This window comes from Cinclus cinclus, chromosome 4, assembly GCF_963662255.1.
Source record: "Cinclus cinclus chromosome 4, bCinCin1.1, whole genome shotgun sequence".
NCBI classification, from domain to species: Eukaryota; Metazoa; Chordata; class Aves; order Passeriformes; family Cinclidae; genus Cinclus; species Cinclus cinclus.
Window position 1 is genome coordinate 55,442,416 of NC_085049.1, and position 19,669 is coordinate 55,462,084.

At 43.4% G+C, this 19,669-nt stretch overlaps 1 protein-coding gene across 1 annotated transcript in view; it reads left to right on the forward strand.

Annotated features, from left to right (window-relative positions):
* ABTB3 (ankyrin repeat and BTB domain containing 3) overlaps window positions 1-19,669 on the forward strand; it is a 163,017-nt gene that overhangs the window by 116,329 nt on the left and 27,019 nt on the right. Inside the window, exons 4-6 of the mRNA XM_062491280.1 lie at window positions 1,422-1,574; window positions 13,478-13,643; window positions 17,015-17,104. Coding sequence (XP_062347264.1) covers window positions 1,422-1,574; window positions 13,478-13,643; window positions 17,015-17,104 — 409 coding nt within the window. The remainder of the gene's footprint in view (window positions 1-1,421; window positions 1,575-13,477; window positions 13,644-17,014; window positions 17,105-19,669) is intronic.

Here is a 19,669-nt window from a genome sequence, read left to right on the forward strand (position 1 = left end):
TGAGGTGACGGTGATGTGTTGGAATAGAAAAATGATGGAAGTGGCAACTCAGCCAAAGATGTCATATTTCAAAAAGAGGTTGTTCATTTACGTGCCTGTGAGATTTTGGAACCCAGCGTTCTAGGGAGAGTTAGTGGCCTCAGGGCTTCTCTGTCCTTCGGCACTTCTAAGTATCTCATTCCCCCTCAAGAATATTAATATCAGAGCTATGTAAAGCCAAGTCCTCAAAAAGGGAAATAAATGCATGAAGAGCTATAAATAGGAAAAGGATGTTCCAGAATCAACGCCTTCTTCAATAATTTTTCTCAGGGTAGATCCTTTTGAGGTAAAGTTGTACATTTAAAATGTAAAATATTTGCCTACTGTGCACCTAATGCAGAGTTTTTTTCCCTTCCTCCATGAAAAGGGACCCCAGAAAGAAAGGGAAGAAGGATTCTTGTAGTGACCTTCAAGGTGTTCAGCTGCAGTTATTTTATTAGTTTTCCTCCAAAACAGGACTTGAAGCTATGGTTTTCGCTTATGGCTTGGCATCTTTCTCTTGATTCCCAAATAATTCTTGGCATAGATAGAGTGACCTGTGTGCGGCATGCTTCATCTGCAGCTTGGGCAGCTCTTGCTGGGACATGGGGCTGTCCAGCTATTGTGGAGTGAAGGACCACGTCTCTGATAGTGCCCAGACTTTGTGGGGGTGTGGCCCAGAATCCCAGCATTCACTTTTGGGGGCAGTTGTGTATGCTTTTGCACAGTTGGCAAAACAGCTGGCATCTGAAGGTGTAGCAGTTTGATACTGCTGAAAGTGAGACCGAGCAGTCTGGTTTCTGATTTCTGACCTCACTCACAGCTAATCTTCACATTGGTCACAAAGTCCCCCACTTCCAGCACTGAGCACAAGGCACCCATTGCATCAGCAGGAGATGCTGGAGCATCCTGGGGCGTTCCCTCTCCATCCTTGGCGTCTCAGTTTTGGGGCATCCCCTCTCTCTGCCCAGGTCCGTTCTCCTGTCCCTATTGCAAAGAGACAGGGAGCGAACCCGGGCCAGTGTGTCAGCCAGAGTGGGACATGGACCTGTGCCAGACTGCTGTCCTGTTTTTGGGATTACACTGTGTGAAGGATGGGGAGCAGAGCTGGCCGGTCGGGTGCACTCGCAGAGCCCCATGGATGAGCACGGCTCTTAAAGCCCACTCTCCAAATTGTCCTGGCCCTGGAGATAGGATGAGACATCTTGATTTAAACCTATTTGAAAATCGCTGAGCTGGTTTGCTCTCCCATTCCTTCGTTACCCTTGCTCCCTTCTCTCCGTACATACTCATATTCTCACGCATCTGTGCGCCCGCCCGCACCCGCACCCCCTGCCCTGTGCTCGTCTGTACCTGTTGCTGTGCTGCTAGGTGCCCTGGCACTGATGTGTGTGTTCCCGCAGGCCGTTCATCGTGCTGCCCCCGCTGATGGAGTGGATTCGGGTGGCGGTGGCTCACGCCGGGCACCGGCGCAGTTTCTCGGTGGACAGCGATGACGTGCGGCAGGCGGCCCGGCTCCTGCTGCCGGGAGTTGACTGCGAGCCCCGACAGCTGAAGTAAGTCCAGGGAATGCAGATCGGCTGCTCGGTGCACGCTGTGTCTCGTTCCTGGGGAGCAGCGGGCGGGCACGGGGCTCTGCGGTTGCCTGGGGAGGCGCAGGGATGCTCCGGCTCTGCCGTGTGTGTTGCAGGATCGGCTCCCGGTACCCAGCCGGTTGTGTGGTAATGGGTGCCTGACTATCTCACAGCTGGATCGAGCCCCTGATCTGCTCATCAGAGCTTTCATGGTGGTGGTTGGTTTGTTTTTTGTTTTTTTTTTCCCCTCTTCCTATTAGGTTCTGCTTGCTAATGAGGGGCTGAAACCTTCTGCTAATTGTCTGATTCACGTTGCTGTGCTGTAAAATACTGAAGTGTATTTGGCAGGGCTGCAGATATTTTTCAGGGCTTTGTTTTCGGCATTAATGCTTAAAGGGCATATTTAAACTTAGAGGTAAGACTACTTCTTACAATAAAATTGTATTTTTCATGCTAATGTCGGTTCAAATGACTTGTAAATGTCAGCATAGATAATTTGACTTTTTCGTGTATCAAATATGACCTTTTGGTTTTCTAATGAAGTCTTAAAGTATTTATTGCCAGGATATGTTTTTGGTGTCTGTTTTGCCTTATTATTATGTACTTGGATAAAAGTACATATTAGGACTGTTTTGGAGCCCAGAATACGTTTGGTTTTGATGTTCATATGAAAAGGCATTCTGAATCTGTCAAAGCAGAAATGATTCACTGCTATTGCTTCACAGATTTGTACCAAAACCCTGATTTTCAGCAGTCTGCCTCTCAATACAGATATAGATGCATTCTTTCCTGCAACACACAAAGCAGAGGTCTGATTTACATGATTAGCTGTGATAACCTGCATGAGAGCAGCTGCCTTCTGTTGACTCTGGCCTTGATGTGCTCTTCCACCAGAAAGTATAATACTTCGCTTCCAGATCTACATAGGCTTTTTATAGTCACAGGTATTCAATATTTAATTGAAGAAATATATGGAGTTTCAAAAGCCAAATCATGAGCATTTCAGATTTCAAACCTTGGCTGTAATTGCTTCCCTTTGGTGTGCCCACCATGGCCCTCGTTTCCAAAAGTGCTGCATTCTGTGTCCCTACTGAAATGTCAGGAATTACAGATACAGGTACCTCATACTGTCTGGTACTTGCTAATGAAAAGGCCCGATTAATTTAATACCTCTCCAAGTATTAGGTAGGATTGCAAATAAGGCAGTAATAATGTTTTTATTCCATATGCTTAGTCTTAAAAAATAAGGTAGATACAGTAAAATACCTGTGGATTAAACCCCCCCTCCCCAATATATGACCCAAAGTTTTATTTTGACAGTGTGTGTGTGTGAGAATGTATGTATACACATACACATATATAAAATCTTGTCAACTGTTACACAATTTTCTGAAGGAAGCTTCAGAATAATTTGAACTTGTGGAGAGTAGTATTATACTGCAGAAGAATGTATTAATTATGGGGAACATATCAGCACTTAGTTCAAAGTTGCCATCAAGAATTAATTTCATAAATAATACAAATGATTGCTGTTGTCCTGCTTGTCTTAAAAGTGGGAATGAGCGTGAGGAGCATGGCCTGAGATTAATCAGATGAGAATGAAAAGGGAAAACCATTCCTGAGACAAATTCTAGATTTTAGAGACCAGCCTTTGCAGTGTGCCTGTATTTGACTGCAGGGGCTGGATTCATCCACTGGTGTCCCAAAATGACAGTCTCTCTGCTGTGCTGGCAGATGATTGTTTGTGTACCTTGGGTTGTATTTTGAGGTCTGTGCCTACTGCTGCTCTAGTGCAGCAGGTTCTTTGTGTAGCTGCAAATAAGACCCTGGCTGCCTGTAATCTGGAGATCAAAGGGAAGACTGAGCTTTTCTGAAGAATAATGTGAGTCATCAGGATGTTAATTTGGAACTTCGCAGCCTGTAGGTTTTATTTGTATTCAGCAGACCCTCAGCACTCCTAAATTTCATAAACCAAACACCAGCTCTTCACTCCTCCCCATTAGGGAGGGTGCCTTGCCAGCTGTTAACTCCTCAAGGAGCATTAATTCCATAAACTTTAACACTGGAGGAGGGAATATAACAACTTTGCAGGGGATGGCTTTTCAAGTAAAGCTGCATGATGGATGGAAGTTGGAGGATTTTAAGTACAGTTAGCTTGATAAATTTTGTGACTTCTGTGGGAAGGTTTATTAAGTAGAACTTTGAAAATGGTTCAATTTCTAGGCTCTTTGTAGCAGTCTTCTTTAGTCTCTAAAACACAGAGACCCAAACCCAAAAGTTCCCATGGTCCCAGGTGATACTGCATCATTCTGTGGTGTTGATTCACAAACTGTCACTGCAAGTGCATAAAGCAAAATCAGCTTCCACGCTGGAAAAACATGCATATGGGGAGAGGGAGAGATTGGCAGGATCTCAAAGGCTATGAAGTTCAGGGTCAATTCAGATAAAACCCAGATGGTCAGCTCCTTATCTGAACTACAGCATAGAGGTCTCCCCACAAAGCCATGTGACACTTCCCAACACAATCACATACTCCAGCATTGAGGTTCCCATTCTGTAAATCATCCCTGCTTTCTTCCTGCCTTTTATTCCTCTCTTTTGCCCTTTTTCTGAGCCTTGTAAAGTCCCATCACCTTAATTTCTTGCAACGTTTTCCTCATGAAAGAGGAGCTGCACTTGCTCTGTGTAGTGGAGTGAGGGAAGCTGGAATCAGTCAGGAGCTGCCTATCTCCTTCCTGGTCTCTTTTCATTTTCCAGCAACAAATGTGCCAGAAAGTTTCTTTCCTCTTTCCAGCTTTGGGAGATGAGCAGGGATGAAAGTGTTCCCCTTCCCCCAGGAGTGAAAGCTTTAAACAGACCAGTTGTTTCCACGGGTTGTAAGGAGACAGGTTTCACAGATGGGTTGAGTTCTGCATGCACAGCAGCTCACTGAGATGGAAACCTAGGTTGTGTCCAGGATATTGTCATAGTGGAACACTTAAATAAAGCCTCACCTATACCCAGGCCCGTTGGGCCACCTGGGGCAGCTGGATGTAGTCAGTTGAGGTGGCTCTCTGCTGGCATGAATCATGAAGAGAGTACTCTGCTACCTATTCCAGACCTCTTATAATGAAGGCATCAGGGATGAAGGTAATTTGTTAGCAGAAAGGGGCCTGGTGGTAAAAGCTATGTTGACCTGTCTTTCTGTTGTAATATGGTAGCATCACTGTTCAGCCTGCACAGGCACTCTCTGGCGCAAACAGATGTTGGCTTCTCCTCATCATCACATCTGCAAGGAGTACCTTTCCCCTTGCTCCAGCTAGACACAAGAAGATCTTTGCACGTCTTTTCCTTCCTCCATTCTGTGGGATGTTTGTTTAAAGCAAACCCCAGTGTGTTAGACGTGTGCTGGGGAGGATCACTGGTGCATGACTGCATCTGGGGGCTGGAGGCTGATGGCAGAGAAACAGAGAAAGGGAGGAGCATCCTGTGTTGCTCAGCTCAAGGGCTGCTGTGCCTTTTATAGGTGTCAGGGGCTTAATTTCTGGTGGCAGGATGTTGTGGCAATCCTGGAGGATGCAAAGATGCTGGAACACCTTGGGAGAGGTGTGCATCAGTGCCAACAGAGGCCATCACCCAAGGACTTAAGTGAATACTTTGCCTCCGCTTTGGGGGAAGAAAATTCTGTTGGAAAAGGAAAAACAAATAATACCAACAAGGTTATGAAAATGGAAAAACAGTAATAAAAGAAGAGAAAATTATGCAGCTTAATGCACTCTAATCAGGATGACCAGATAACCTCTATCCCAACGATGGGAAAAATCTGCCTCACAAAATCAGGGGGTCAGAGGGAAATATTTTTAACAAAGCCTGGAGTGATGCCATAACTCTAAGGATTAATAACAGTAATGCCCAACATTTGAAAAGGATGAGAAATGATCCAGGGAAAATTCCAGGCTGTTAGTGCAAGGCCTCTGAATGTTTTTGCAAGCAAAGACTGATTAAAGACATGTTGTTGAAGGAAAAATGGGATAAAATGTGACACAGATTTTCTAAAGATAGATCTTTCCAGGCTAATCTAATAACTTTTTTTGATAAGATAACTGGTTTTCTACCCCAAGGAAATTCAGTAGAATTTCATCTCTTTGGACTTGAGTGAAAATTTGATACACTCCATGCAGGGATCTATTAAGACAAGAAGATGGGGGTTACTAAGGAAATTGGAAAGTGAGCATAGGCTGGCTTTGAGAGAGGTGGCAAGGGCTGGGTTGGCTGAGATGGGGGTTGCAAGCAGGGACCTTCAGCCCTTGTTCTTAAAAAAATGGTATTTTTTAATTTTCAGAAAGGCTTTTGGCACAAATCTTAGCAATGTGCTCATGAAGTTAAAATTTGCTGATGCCATGATGCTGAGAGGCATTGTCCTGACAGAGGAAGTTCGGGAAATCATCCAGGAAAAAGTGGATGACCTTGAGGGCTGGGACAAAATAAATGGAATGAAATGCAGTTTCTTCAAATAGAAATGCAGTTCTCCCCGAATTGAAAGCAAATGTGTTTTTAAAATAAAAATATACAAACTGCAGTGTATATGCAACATATACACTATATATGCATCCTAATAAATACTATGTTGAGAGCAGAGTGTTGGACAGGTGGTGGCAAAGGCTGTAGAGCAGTTTTTAATCTCAGAATTATTGTAAACCACGAAAGTGGATTTTTCCTCAGCCATGAAAAAAGCAAATGCATTATGAGGCTGCACTGGGAGAGTTATTTCCAGTAGAAACAGAAAAGTATTGGTGCCACAAGAAAGTGGTAGGAAGTGATGTAGAAGCACAAATCCTGTGTTCTGGTCAAAAAAATATTTTCTTTGGACCAGGTAGAAAGAAATGGGCTGGGGTGATGTTGGTCTTTTAACAAAATGTTCTCGCGGAGGCAAACATGAAGAAAGGGGCTAATTCAGCTGAGCAAAGTGTGTGCTGAGGGAACCTGTGGCTGTTCTCCAGAAATACATCAGGAGTAAACACTTTGGCAGGAAAAATACACTATTTAAAGGTCAGCATGGACATGGGAGTATGTGAGCATTAGCAAGTGGTGAGTAAGTTCAGGTTGAAGGTGGAGATGTACCCAAGCCTTGCTGCAGCACAGGACCAGGTTTGTTTACCTCCAGCCCCGTGTGCTCCCTCGGCTGCTGCCGTTCACAGGCTCACCCAGCACTCGGACTTGTGATCCAGAAAGATCTCTGGGCAAATGCAGGGTCTGAGTGCCTTGGAAAATCTGTCTTTAATTGAAAATCAGTCCTGATTTCCAATTAGCCTTGTCCTGGGAATACCTAAGTCTGCTTTTCTGTCTGGGACCATCCCTCTTAATGAAAGCTCTCTAGGAAAATTGGATTATCAAGCTCAAAAGCAAATATTATTTGAGCATTCTTGGCTCATTCTGCAGAGCTTTCCTAAAACTATGGAAAGGAAAAGAAGGGAAGATGTGTTATTTTTTTTTGTTTCAGAGCAGTCCCTACTATTTGCTGTGTCATCCTACTGCTATACCATGTGTGCAATTCTAACTTGAAAAGTGAAAGCAGAAGAGTTGCATTTAATGTTTTATTTATGGAAATCTTGTGCTTGTACTAGAGCACAGAAATATAAATGGACTTTAATAAATAGATTTTAGAAAGCAGAAAAAAATATTTCCTTCTCTCTTAAATATTTCCTTCTCTCTTAAAATCTGTTGGGTAAAGGGGCTGAGTTTCTGGAGAGGGTATAAAATTGCCAAGAAATTCTGCTATTTAATAAGATACAGCCAGCTTCAAGTAGGAATGGTTGGTGTTTGCCTAGTTTCTTGAATGTCCTTGTTCTTCCCACAAATTTTCCCTAATCTTTTAACACCAGCCATGGCTATTGCTGTAATTAGATACAAAAATGTGAGCAGTAGCAAGCAAGCTACTTGACAAAATCCAGCAGTCCCTTGGGGCAGATGGTGCCAGCAGATGAAGGATATTTCATTACTTAGAGTTAGAGCACAGGTTTCTGAGGTGAATCTCAACCTCTCCTGCCAACAGTCTGCTTGAAGACAGCAATAATAAAAAAAAATGTTGAAGATGAGGACCTGGGCCTCATGTTCTCCTTCACTTTTAGGGCAGAATACACTTGCATTTTTATGGGCTTTAGGACCCAGCCTTCTTTTTCTCATTGCAAGTGACATAATTTACTGCTATCTCAAATGCTCTGTCCCTTTTATTACATTTGTGAATATATTACATGTCCCTGTATTGCATTCCTGATTACAATAATCAGGATACAGATAACACACCGTTTTCCACTAATTAGTGAAGACTTGTGCTATCTATGTATATGAAAGATGAGTCTGTACTGAAACTTTCTTATGGCACTGTGATCTTGTTCAAAATCTGAACTCAGATTTAATTTTCAACGTGGTTCCTGACCCATAGACACAGAACTGGAGTATTAAGATTGTTTTGAAATACAGACTTGGGCCTTGGTTTGATAGTCACATCACTTTTTTAATGTATCTTCCAGTATTTCTAACCAGTTTATTCTCAGACCTTTGACAAGAATAAGAGACTGGATAATAAACATCTGGAGTATTTTTTTTTCTTGTCTTAATTTAGCTCCTGATTAAAGTAAATGGAGATATTGTATTTCTGCAATTAAAAAGTAGTGCTCTTCATCACTTTGATCAACATGTTTGTGCTTACATTTTCCTCTCTCCAAAGCTGAAAATGCAAATAATTGTCTCAGTATAGTATTTTTATTGCAGTTCTATTAATATCAGCATCATAGTCCTTTTTAAAGCATCACGTTGGAAAAAAGAACGCTCACAAATTTAAATAGAATTGTCTGCTGCTCCCACTCTTGCTGTTTGTGTCTGTAGTCTCACTGAAGAGCCCCAGGCAAGGAACAAGACCCTTTTGTGCCATGGGCTGTGCAGCCCAGATCAGAATGGTGATCCATGACCCCAAGAAATTCAGCATTGCAAATGCATCTATATTGCTGGCTAAAATGTGACTCCTTCCAGGCTTCCAAACAGCTGAACTATAATTTCTGACTCAAGACCTCATTCATATTTAGGACAAACTGGATAAATTCTATGAAGCTTAAAAGATAGATAGACTTAATTAGTGGATTATCATTCTTTCAGTTGAAAGGGCTGGTGATGGAATCCCAGGTGGACAAACAAGTTTCTGATGCTTGGCTATCAGTGCAGTGATCTGTTCATTTGAGCCAAAGGGAACATTTGTCCTGCTGCTCATCACAGACTGCACTCCATTTCTTTTGAATCAGCTGCGTGTACCAGTCACAATGGAAACACTTTGCCTTTGAATCATCAGTTTTCCCCAATGTATTCAACCCATGAGTAACTTGTTAAAGATATGCACAGACTCTCTCTTAGCAGTCGGAGTGAAAATGAAAAAAACCAACATCCCTTGTGTTTAAAGCACTGCTGTAGAAGTGCTGCATTATGTTTTTATAATGTGAATTTGGGAAAGGAAAAACAATTTGCTGCATTGCTAGGACCCATTACAAATGACAGTTATCTTTGACTCCTCACGGAGGTTTGAGTACCTCAGAGTATGATGGAGTGTCATGGTCACCGTGCAGTGTTTGACAGTGACCATTAGCAAATAATTAATGTTACCATGGCATTCCCCATATAAAGCCACAGTCCATTTAATTATGTGCAGTGGCAACAGTGTAATGATCTTTAAGATAACAGCTGTAGAGGCAGTATCTGTCAGGAATTAAAAGAGGACTTGGAGAAAATTGTATTGCATTGTAAGTTTAAAAATGTGGTCACAATTTTACTAAAAATGTAAAATTGAGATTATTTCACTTGTTTCTAATTTTCCTTTTATTTATAAAGGCAATTGTGGGGCTTGATTCACACTAGGGAAGGGAGGGAGTTGACAGGCTGTGTGATTGAACCCCTGAATTAAAGGGGTGAATTTGCTGTTGAGCACAAGGACTATGATCAGTGTGTGTTATTTCTCAGTTCTGGGAATTGGGAGCATTATGCAGTTGTGGTGGTGGTGCCAAGCAGCCTGCCCAGCCCCACAGGTTGCTAAATAGGGAAGTTGAGAATGGACTCTCTATTTAGGGAGGGGTTGTCAGTCTCAGAGGATGTTGGTCAGTCCTACCTTTGTCCCTGTATCACCTCTGGGAGACTTCAGAGTTTGCCTGACCCAGCCAGAATCTGGTGTGGTGATGTCCTGCCATCCTGAGACTGTCCCTAGGTAGAAGAGGAGCAGAAGAGCATTGACTGTCCATGATCTTCTGTCCTTCCCAGCCCCTTTGATGAAAATGCACCTTTCCTGCAGGGGCAAGGTCTTGGGGAAAGGATGACCTGTGTAAATGCTGATGGCTGCCAGACTGGCAACAAACTGAGGTGGCCTTGGAGGGAACATCCTGCTGTTGGGCTGCTGTCAGCCTCCTGTGCACTTGGACAGATCACAAAGACTTTCTGCCAAAAGGGCCCTGCTCTGACAGTGCAGCTGCAGAGGGATCCAGCTCTGTGTGCACGTATACTCTCTTCCCTGCTTAGAGTGTTTCTTACAGTTTCACAGTTCTAGAAAGTGACCCTGTGTATTCAGCTGACTTAAGTTGTTCCCCGTCAGCCTTACATTTCAAGCTTTTCCCCATCCCTTTCCCACCTCTTCAGAGCTTGTCAGTATGTTTGCATCAATCCAAAGTTAGAGTCTCAAGCGAGTCAAGCCTGGGAATCTATTCCTTTCCTCTTTTTTTATCTTCCATTCTTTAATGTTTGTAGATGGTATCCACAATGGAGCGGTGTCCCTTTGTACGGTGTAATATGGAGCAGACACCCTCTGCTTCTTTTTGGAATCAGTATTATGCAGTGAATGGTAAGAAGGAGAACTTGGGAGAAAATACAGTGCTGTGTTGGCTTTGGTTTGACTTTTGATGGGTTTGTGTTTTTTTTAATTTTCCAGTTTTCATTTTGAAATGTGACAGCTCGGTCTGTCTGCCATGCCATCTTCCCAGCTGGCCTTCTCCAGTGTTAAAAGTGATGCTGTGCTCTTCTATTTGTACCTGTAGATCCTGATCATTTTTTCATGTCTCTTCACTGCTTTTTATCAGTACACGTTAAATCTCATTTTCCTTAACTCATTCATCTCTCTGGCTTTTCAAGATGTTGCTTTCTCTCCTCATGCTCTGCTCCTTTCCTTTGTGTTCTAATAAACTCATCAGTTTGATCACTGTCCAGTTTATTAGTCAACATATGGCAATACAATGGTCCTATTTAGGGTATAGAAAAGGCAGTGGGCCACTGGTAGTGGTACTAAGTTGTGGTTTCTTGTTTTGTGGAACTTGGTCTGGCTCAGGCTTTGTCAGCACTGGTGTCCTACCGGCTGTGCAGCCCAGGCACTCCTCTGCATCCATGTTATTATTGCACTGTTTTTACAGCTGTAGCACCCTGGAGCCCTTGGACCCAGACACTGATGCCCCCAGCTGATGGAGGAGTACTGATTTGCAGATACGAAATATCAGCAGGAATTTATGGCTCTCCTTCCTTGACTATAGTAAACAGGTGAACTGAGGCACTTTCAGGAGACCAGAGCCACTTCATGGAGGAGGTCCTGATGATTTTTGAACCCATGCCAGAGTAGAGATCTGGGGAGCCCATGCAGGCTAGGTGAGATAGGTCCTTGTTCCTTTTTCCTCCCTTCCGTGGGTACGAAGCCTGGGTCAAAGTCTGGCTCTTTTTAAGGAGGAGATGATCAACTATCATTTTGCATGCACTGCGCTGGGCTGACGTCAGTGGAGCTCTGTCAGAGTTTGACCCATTTTATTTAGTGTATGCTACATACCTCAGTACAAATGATGAAGCAGTGAATTAATGCAGGCAGTGATTCATAGCAACAGACACCTCTGCAGAGGATGTCTCGATCTTTCCATAGCTGAGGAACCACCTTGTTTCCAGCTCAGAATCATCTGGGAATGCCATCTGCAGCTGGGAGATCTGTCCTCCATGCACCAAAATCCCCACCTCCTAACTGCTGAGCATGCTTTGTCTTTGCAATGCCGTAAAGGAGGGCACAGATGATCTCTGGCATCTCATGATATGGAGGTAACAAGCACCAAATGTTGCTGTAGCTCTTGTGTCAGAAATGTGCCATGTGGTGTGAATGTATTTAGCCTCGATTGCTCCTGTGGATCTCAGTGAGCTCAGCCCTGCATATATCTATGCTGGCTTTGCCTTTTTACTTAAACTCAGTCAGAAACTACTGCAGAAAGCCCACCCTTGCTGTGTTGCCTTCTCCCTCTCTGCTGTGGGCACGTTGGCTGGGGCAGGATCTCTTACTGCTGTTGCAGTGTATTTATTGTGACCGAGTGTTGTGCATTAATCTTGCAGCATCCTGTGGTGATGGAACGTCATCCTTGTTCCCCTGAGTGGTAATACTTCAAGCATACCTCTTTTTTCATTTTTAGGACATGAACTTTTTTGTCAGTCAAAACCCAAACTAAGCAGTGGAATGAACATCACCAAAATATCTGGTGTCCTCCAGACTGGTTGTGGCCCAGCACAGCAGAGAGCAAGTCTGAGATCAGATGCCAGTTTCAAACCTGTAGAAGCTTTGATCAAAACACTTTGTATTTTGCGTTTCACTTTCCTTCCTCTGTTGAAAGAGGAAGAGCAGCAGCTATTGCTACATACCACTGCTTCTATATAAACAGCATATTTGTTGCATAGTGCTGTTAAATATTAAGCAGTGTTATATATTTTATAAAGGTCTGATAAAGCACTTTGAAGAAGAAATTTAAATGATAGTGATATGCTGTTCCAATTTTTTTTATTTACTGCAGCTTTTTACATATGAAATAGAAAACAAATATTTTATGTATGCTTGACTTTTTCACTTTTGATCTCTAGTTGGTTTTTCCTTCATAAGTAGCCCCTTGTTTTCTGACCTAGCATTTTTGCAGTTTTAAAGTGGTGCTTTTCCAAACAGTCCTTTATCCAAGTTCACACCAAGAGCGCTGTAGATTTGGACTCCACCCTCTGCCCCAGACACTCCTCAGCATGAAAGAAAAGCAAATCTGTCTTTTAACAAGATGAAAACAACTTGGATAAACATTAGATTTGAATTGCCTGTCTCTCTCTGGAGCTGTAGATTCACATCTTGGCTAAGTAACTCCTAGCCCTTCTTTCATTTGAAATGGATATCAGTTCACAGTTTGAAAATCTTTAGAATAAGACCTTAAAGGAATGCATCTCATCTGTTAGGCACAGCCAGCAAGTGTTTGTGGTGTTTGCCATGACTACCTGGCAAGATTGCCTGCTCCCCAGTTGCATGGTGGTCCTATGTACATCTGGCCCTGCTTGGACCAGGTGCCCTCCAGAGGTTCCTCTCAACCTCAGCCAGCCTGGGATTCTGTGATTTGCACTTTCTGCTCCAAAAAGGCTTCCCTGTTATTGGGGCTATGCTGGCAAGATTCTAGAAGGTGTTTGGAGTGACATTATTTTCTCTTTGGTGTATTGTCAACGATTATACATCCATTTGATGCAAGTTCAAAGCTTACTGAAGTCACCGAAAGTTTTCAGGGATCGGGGGAGCTGGATAACCTTGCCATGAAGAGCAAAAACTTGTGGTGAGAATGTACTGTGCATTGCTTACACAGGGAAACAAAATCAAACGAAAGCTGTGCTTTTTTCCCCCAGTTTTTGTTGAAATGTATAACTTGTCCCATGAAAGATAGACCAAGGGCAATCTCCCGTTATCGTTTCCTGTTCAGCATTTCCCTTGCACATGCAGGTCAAAGGAGAATGGATGCGTGCGTGACCTAAATCCATCAAAACCAGGGCACAGTATTATTTTCCTAGGGAGGTCTGTCCTCTGGTTGTGCTCTGAGGGAATTCATTTCTCACCCCTGCAGGATCGACGACTGTTTCTGTGCCTCTCGGAAGCTGGATGCAGTTGCCACCGAGGCCAAGTTCAAGCAGGACCTGGGTTTTCGGATGCTCAACTGCGGCCGGACAGATCTGGTTAAGCAAGCCATATCCTTGCTGGGGCCAGATGGGATCAACAGCATGAGCGAGCAGGTAATGGGATAGACATTTAGAGAAGCAGCTGTGGAATGGGAAAATTTTGTCTGCTTGTCACAGGAAATGAGCCCCAGCTTTCAGCTCTACGTAGACAGGACCTTAATGCTTCCCCTGCAGTGAGTTAAAGCACTGCCAGGTGAACGTCTAGGTTAAGTGAAGTCATTTTGAGTTGTATTGATTCTCCAGTGCTGAGTAGCTCAGTGTGAGGGTGACTGCATCCCCTGAAATCTTCTTAACAGTGAACTGAGTCAAGTGAAGGCAGAGGAAGATCCCAAGAGAGTTTAGTGTTGAGCTGAATGCTTAAAACTGTTTCAGTGCCCTGCGCAGTGCTGTGAGACAGGGCTTTGTGAGGTGAGCAGCCTTCCACTGCACCCAGCTCTGGGATCTTTCACCACTTCATGTGCACCACCCTGCCTGTCAGGAAATGGTTAATTGCTGGTGCTTTTTAATGGATTTCATTCCAGTTTGAATGGACCTTGCAGACGTGGAAGTATCTCTGCAGTTACCCCTCTGCTGGTCATTGTGGCCAACATTCACCAGCTGAAGAACCTGAATTTCCTTGGAGTTACAGCTCCGTGAGGCTGGTGGTTGTGCCTGGGGATAAAGTTGCCCTCTGCAGCTACCTACTGTCAGCTGTCTGCAGGACTGTGATGCTCCCTGAGGTGGTTTCCCCTTCCCAGAGGGAAATGATGGCTATGAATATTAACCTTTCCATTTGAAATAGAGTTCCCTGACCTTTCTGGTGCCCCCGATGAAAGTTTGTTGCTGTGTGTTCCCAGAGCTGTGGCATCATTTTTGACAGGAGCCAGGTGGCTGCCACCTCTGAGGTGATCATGTGGGACAAGAGCTGGACTGTTCACAGGTTTGGGTCTTCTGAGATGAAAGGTCTTTCAGTATTGTGAGTTATATTGCTGTTCAGTAGTTTCAGTTTGAGTCAGTGTTGTGGATTCATCCTAGAAAAGCTTTAGAAGAGGGCAGTACTTCCTGCAAAAAATTGAGTATCAGACTGTTCATTCCAAGGTCCATACGTTATACTTTTTAAAATTACTGTTATTTTAAGTTAGTCTGAACCTGGAAACTTCTCACAGCATATTTCCTCTGTCCTCGAGGCTGAAAACCAGGAACACTCTGGCTTGATTCATCAAAGTACCTAATCATACACTTAACTCTGAACACATGCTTTTGCATCCTATTTGAGTGAAAGTTAAGCCTGTGCTTAAATATTTTGCTGGATCAAATGTCCCACATCTTGCAGGATCCCACATGTTGCAGGACAGAGCCCTAAGTCATGCAAAGCTGCAAGACAGTAATTTTATATTTTGCCAAAAGTCAAATGCCCTTTGTGTTGGTTGTACACATTATTACTGTGTTCCTGTGTGTGCTTGGAACACTAATGACGGGCTCATTAAAAATCCATTCCTCCCACGAGCAGAAAGGAGGGTGAGTGGTGCTGCAGCCCAAGGCTGAGCTGAGGGGTGAACCTGGGGGGATTGGCAGAGGCAAAAGCAACAGGGACAGCAGTGCAAGCGAAGGGGAGGTTAAAATCCTCATTAACTCTTCAAAACCCTGACGCATGACATTCTCGGCCCCTTTAGTCAGTGTTAAGTCCTCCTTCAGCTGCATCAGGGTCAGGACATCTCGTGTGGTTCCCAGACTGAGCTTTTGCTCCAGATGTTGCCACAGGATTCCTCACTGTGGCTGCCCACGTTCTGTATCTTGCAGGGGAGCCCCTGCACTGGGTTTTCAGATTCTTTTCTACAGATCTGATTAGACCCCTTGTGTTCAATGACTTGACTTAATTATCCAGTGATGCCACTTACAGAGCCTGAAGAACCAGGTGAAGGAACATATATTTAATTTTAAGTCACTACCCCATCCTCGAGTTCTAAGACACAAGTACTACTTTTTTGTAATTTGCATGGTCCTGTTTGTTCCCATAGTGTTTATTGGCTGCCAAAGGAAATGTGTTGCCACTGGCTGTGGCTGAAGTCTTTTCAAATTCTCTTTGAAAATAGTTTCAAGTCACCCAAGAACTCTCCTTGCCTAGGGTGAACTTGTTTTTGCTCAATAATGGCATGAGGCCCCAAGTGCCTATTCCACGAGTACGCTGCAGATTGGATCCTGTGAAATGCACAGTGTCTTTCAGGAGGATCTAAGCATCTTGCAGGGACAAACCTTAATTTATATTGTTTCTACAGGAGTAGCCCTTCCATACATAAGCACCCACTATCTTTAGCCCTTCGTACAAACAAGAAAACTGGGGTAGTTCAGCAAAAACAGTGGTGCTGGGCTCTTGCTAAGAAGAGCGGCGTCGCAGCTCAGTGTCTGGCCAGGACAGGTACCTCCAGTTTCTCTGAAAATAACTTCCCTTCACAGCAGCACTTGGGTTAAAGAGCAATTGGACTGTGGTCTGTCTGACAGCAGATTTACTGGGGGACCTCGAGACAGGCTGTAAACATGCATCAGAGGTAGCTGCATGCTTCAGGAGATTTCCTGCAAAGCAGCTGGTGGCTGTTGGTCAACACACCCTACTGTATTTTATAAGCAACTTTTGCTGTTATAATTTGCAGTAGATTTAATAATTTTGTTCATGGTTTCTTCTGGACTCGTTACCACAGCCACAGCAGTACTTTCCCTTAAGGGAAATGGTGATCAGGCATAACAGGTATTTCAGATTAATACAAATTGCATTGTGGTGATTCTGTATTGAAGGGTCACTTAATCTACTTTTTCTCCAAGCAGGGTCATGTTTTCCTAGAGCCAGCAACTTGCAACAAAGCTGTCTGGCATTTCATTTAAAGTTAAGTCCATGTTTGCTAGGGAGTGCTATACAAAGCCTTGACATTTCCAGCCCCTTACAGTATCTATGTTGAAAAAGCTGTACTCAGATTTGACTGATCTTAAAAGGAGCTTGAGATGTTTTAAAGGTTCTTTCAGTAATTGAAAAGTTAGGTTTTAAAACACTCTGATTATAGAAAACTGAATAGAATTCTTGTCTTTTAAAAATACCAGTGGAAATAATGGTTGCTTTGGTGAAAAAGTGTCTCTGCTGGGGCCCCAAAGACAAAGGTGCTCAGTTTAGTACACGATGGTGGTGAGGCTGGCAAGCCTAGTTTCACTCACCATGCTGAAGACAACATGAAAAATACCGGCAGTAAGCACAAATGACAACAAAAATGGAGATTTTTACAAAAATGTTTGACTTTTTATACTCTGAGGGGCATGTTTGTAACAGAGGTAATGGCTTTCATTAAATACATGCTGTTAGTCTTGATGATATATACTTAAATAATTGTTTTTAAAAATCAAAGAGAATTCTGTGTTAAATTTGTCAATTCCTTTGTTTTTTAACTCCAAAAAATGACTAGGGCATGACTCCACTGATGTATGCTTGTGTCAGGGGTGATGAGGCTATGGTGCAGATGCTGCTAGATGCTGGAGCAGATCTGAATGCTGAGGTGAGGACTTTTTGTTGGTTGTATCTTTCTTCTGTTGTTTGTTTACATCTTAAACTACCCCCTGAAACTGTAGCGGAGCAAAAATCACAAGAATTAAAAGGAAAACAAATCTGTTTTACCCGGGATTGGGACCACTTGAACTGAACAGTGAAATCAAATGGCATTAGGCTAACACTGGGGTTTACTGCACAGAACGAGTCCAGTCATGAGATGTAACCCACAGGTAACAGTGATTTAGTTGCATTTGCACACTGCAAATGAAAAGAGGCATTAATTAGCACAAGCCCTGAGCACAGCTCTAATGCTATTGGAAGGACTCACTGAATCTCAGCTGACTTTAAATGAAGAAGGTAAAAAAAACACCCATCTGGTAAACTGCCAAAGCTCAGCGTTTTTATGCATATGGATGTTCCAAGTAAGCATCCCCAGCACACAAGTGCCGTATAGGTTCCATTGTTTTGTTTTACAAAATGCCTTGGGCTAAAAACTGTTGGATGAGGAGCTTGAAGCTTCCAGAATATAAATGTCTCATTGGTGAATGCACATCACAAACTCAGACAATCTGTCCACCAAACAGATTGTTGTCCAACTCAGTGCAATGCAGGTACGTACATTTTTAAAAGAGCCATTTGAAAATCCGTGGAAGAGTTATTTGTTAATGATCCCAGTTTCAATTTGTTGAGGTCACGAGTAAATTAAGCTGTCTGCTTCACTTATCTGTGTTCCATCTGTTCTGTTTGGACTTGAGCAAGCTGATAAATTGGAGTCACTGCTTCAGACAGACGTTTTGCACTTTTAAAAAGTCTAATTTAAAAAGTAGAAATGGATGTCACACATAGGAGATTGACAGTGTTATACCACATTGTGAAATCAGCTGGTGATTTCAGCTCTCCACAGTCAAGCACACCCTCAAAGCTGGCAGTAGCTGAATTCTGGAACCCCTGGTCAAACCAAAGACTGGGTGGGCAGGGAGGCTGATCTCTTCCTTAACCCTGCCTTGTGGCTCAGATGTGGGGTGGCATTATTTGGTTCCTAGGATGAGTTTCCATTAGGAGCAATTCCTCCCGATTTCTCCAGTAATCTTCCAGGCTTGAATCAAATGCAAATTTAAACAGTTTTGTCTTCCTGAAACTGCTGACATATGAGAGAACAGCTCCAGTGAGGAATGTGAACCTCCCCAGTTCATTGCTGTAGAGTGTTTGCTCTAAAATCAAATGAAAACACTTTTGGACAAGAACTGTGAATAATTATGGTGTGTAATTATACGATGATTTGTGCACACCACAACCAACTGTGCAAATTGGGCAATTACGGCAAAAAAAAGGCAAATCAACCATGAACAAAAATAAATACTCTGTCAGGTGCCTGCATAATTTTCTCCCTTTCACTTTGCAAATGTTTCCAAAAGTAGCCTCAAATGCTGGGCACCTCCCTTTTTGATTGCCCATCCTTAGTTGAAAATGGACTCATTTCCAGATGTGCTGAGAAGCTACAGTTTGCTCTGTACTCAGTGGGACCTGTAGCTGCTCAGCCAGTCTCATCCTTAAAAGTTTCTCCAGCCACAGGACTTTTGCAGTGTGTTGGAGAGAGCTCTGACTTAAAAAAAAAAAAAAAAAAAAAAGGAAAAACAACAAAACAAAAAGGAGCAAAGGAGTTAAAATGACTTTATTTTCTTTGCTGCTTTCCATGGACTGCCCTGAACAGTGGTGGGAGCCATGCTTGAGGAGGAGCTGGATGCATTCACTGAGCCATGGTCCTGCCCATCCTTACCCTCTGCTGCTCTGGCTCCACATCCCAAACCCCAAGGCTTGAGCTGCTCAATCCTCTTTCTTCTGACCAAACTCAGCCCCTAAGGAGCCCTGTGTCCTTGTTCAGAGGCCAGCACACTCCTCGTGGTGCCTTTTGAGCTCTCTCTTTGGCAAATCTGGGCAATAACAGCCAGGGGCTGGTGCAGATCTGGCGAGCTGTGGGATCTGCACAGGGTCTTCAGATTTTGCCCTCATCCCTGTCCTTGGGACTGAGGGCTTGCTTCTAGCAAAACACTGCATGTGGTGCTTGGAAATGCGATCTGCTCGTGGAACTGAATATTTAATGAGTGGCCCTGCTCCCCTGTATGGAGAAAAGTACTTCAGACAAGGTAGTGAAAGCAGAGCTGGCTGGTGAGACAGAGAGATGGTGCATCTTTTACTCTGATTTTAGTCCTTCTCTGAAGATCAATAACAAGATTTTGAATTTTAGTGTCACACTCCCATCTGAGTGTGCAGCCTTGGATTGCGGATGTTCATTAGATTCTACCAGATCTGTGAACCTCATCAATATTAATACCCCCATCTTTAAGACAGGGAAACTGAAGGAAAAAATGGTTATTAATCTTCCCCAATGTCTACATTAGAGGCACCAGGCACTAAGGCGTGGAAAACGGAAAGAGTAATCTGAAGAATAGCATTTTGTTTTTTAAGGAAATAGAATAGTTTGCATCTCTTTTGACTGTCACCACCCAGCACTTTTAGCTCAACTCAGACAGGAAGAAGCAGTAAAAAGGAGATTTCCTTAAACTTTTCTGAA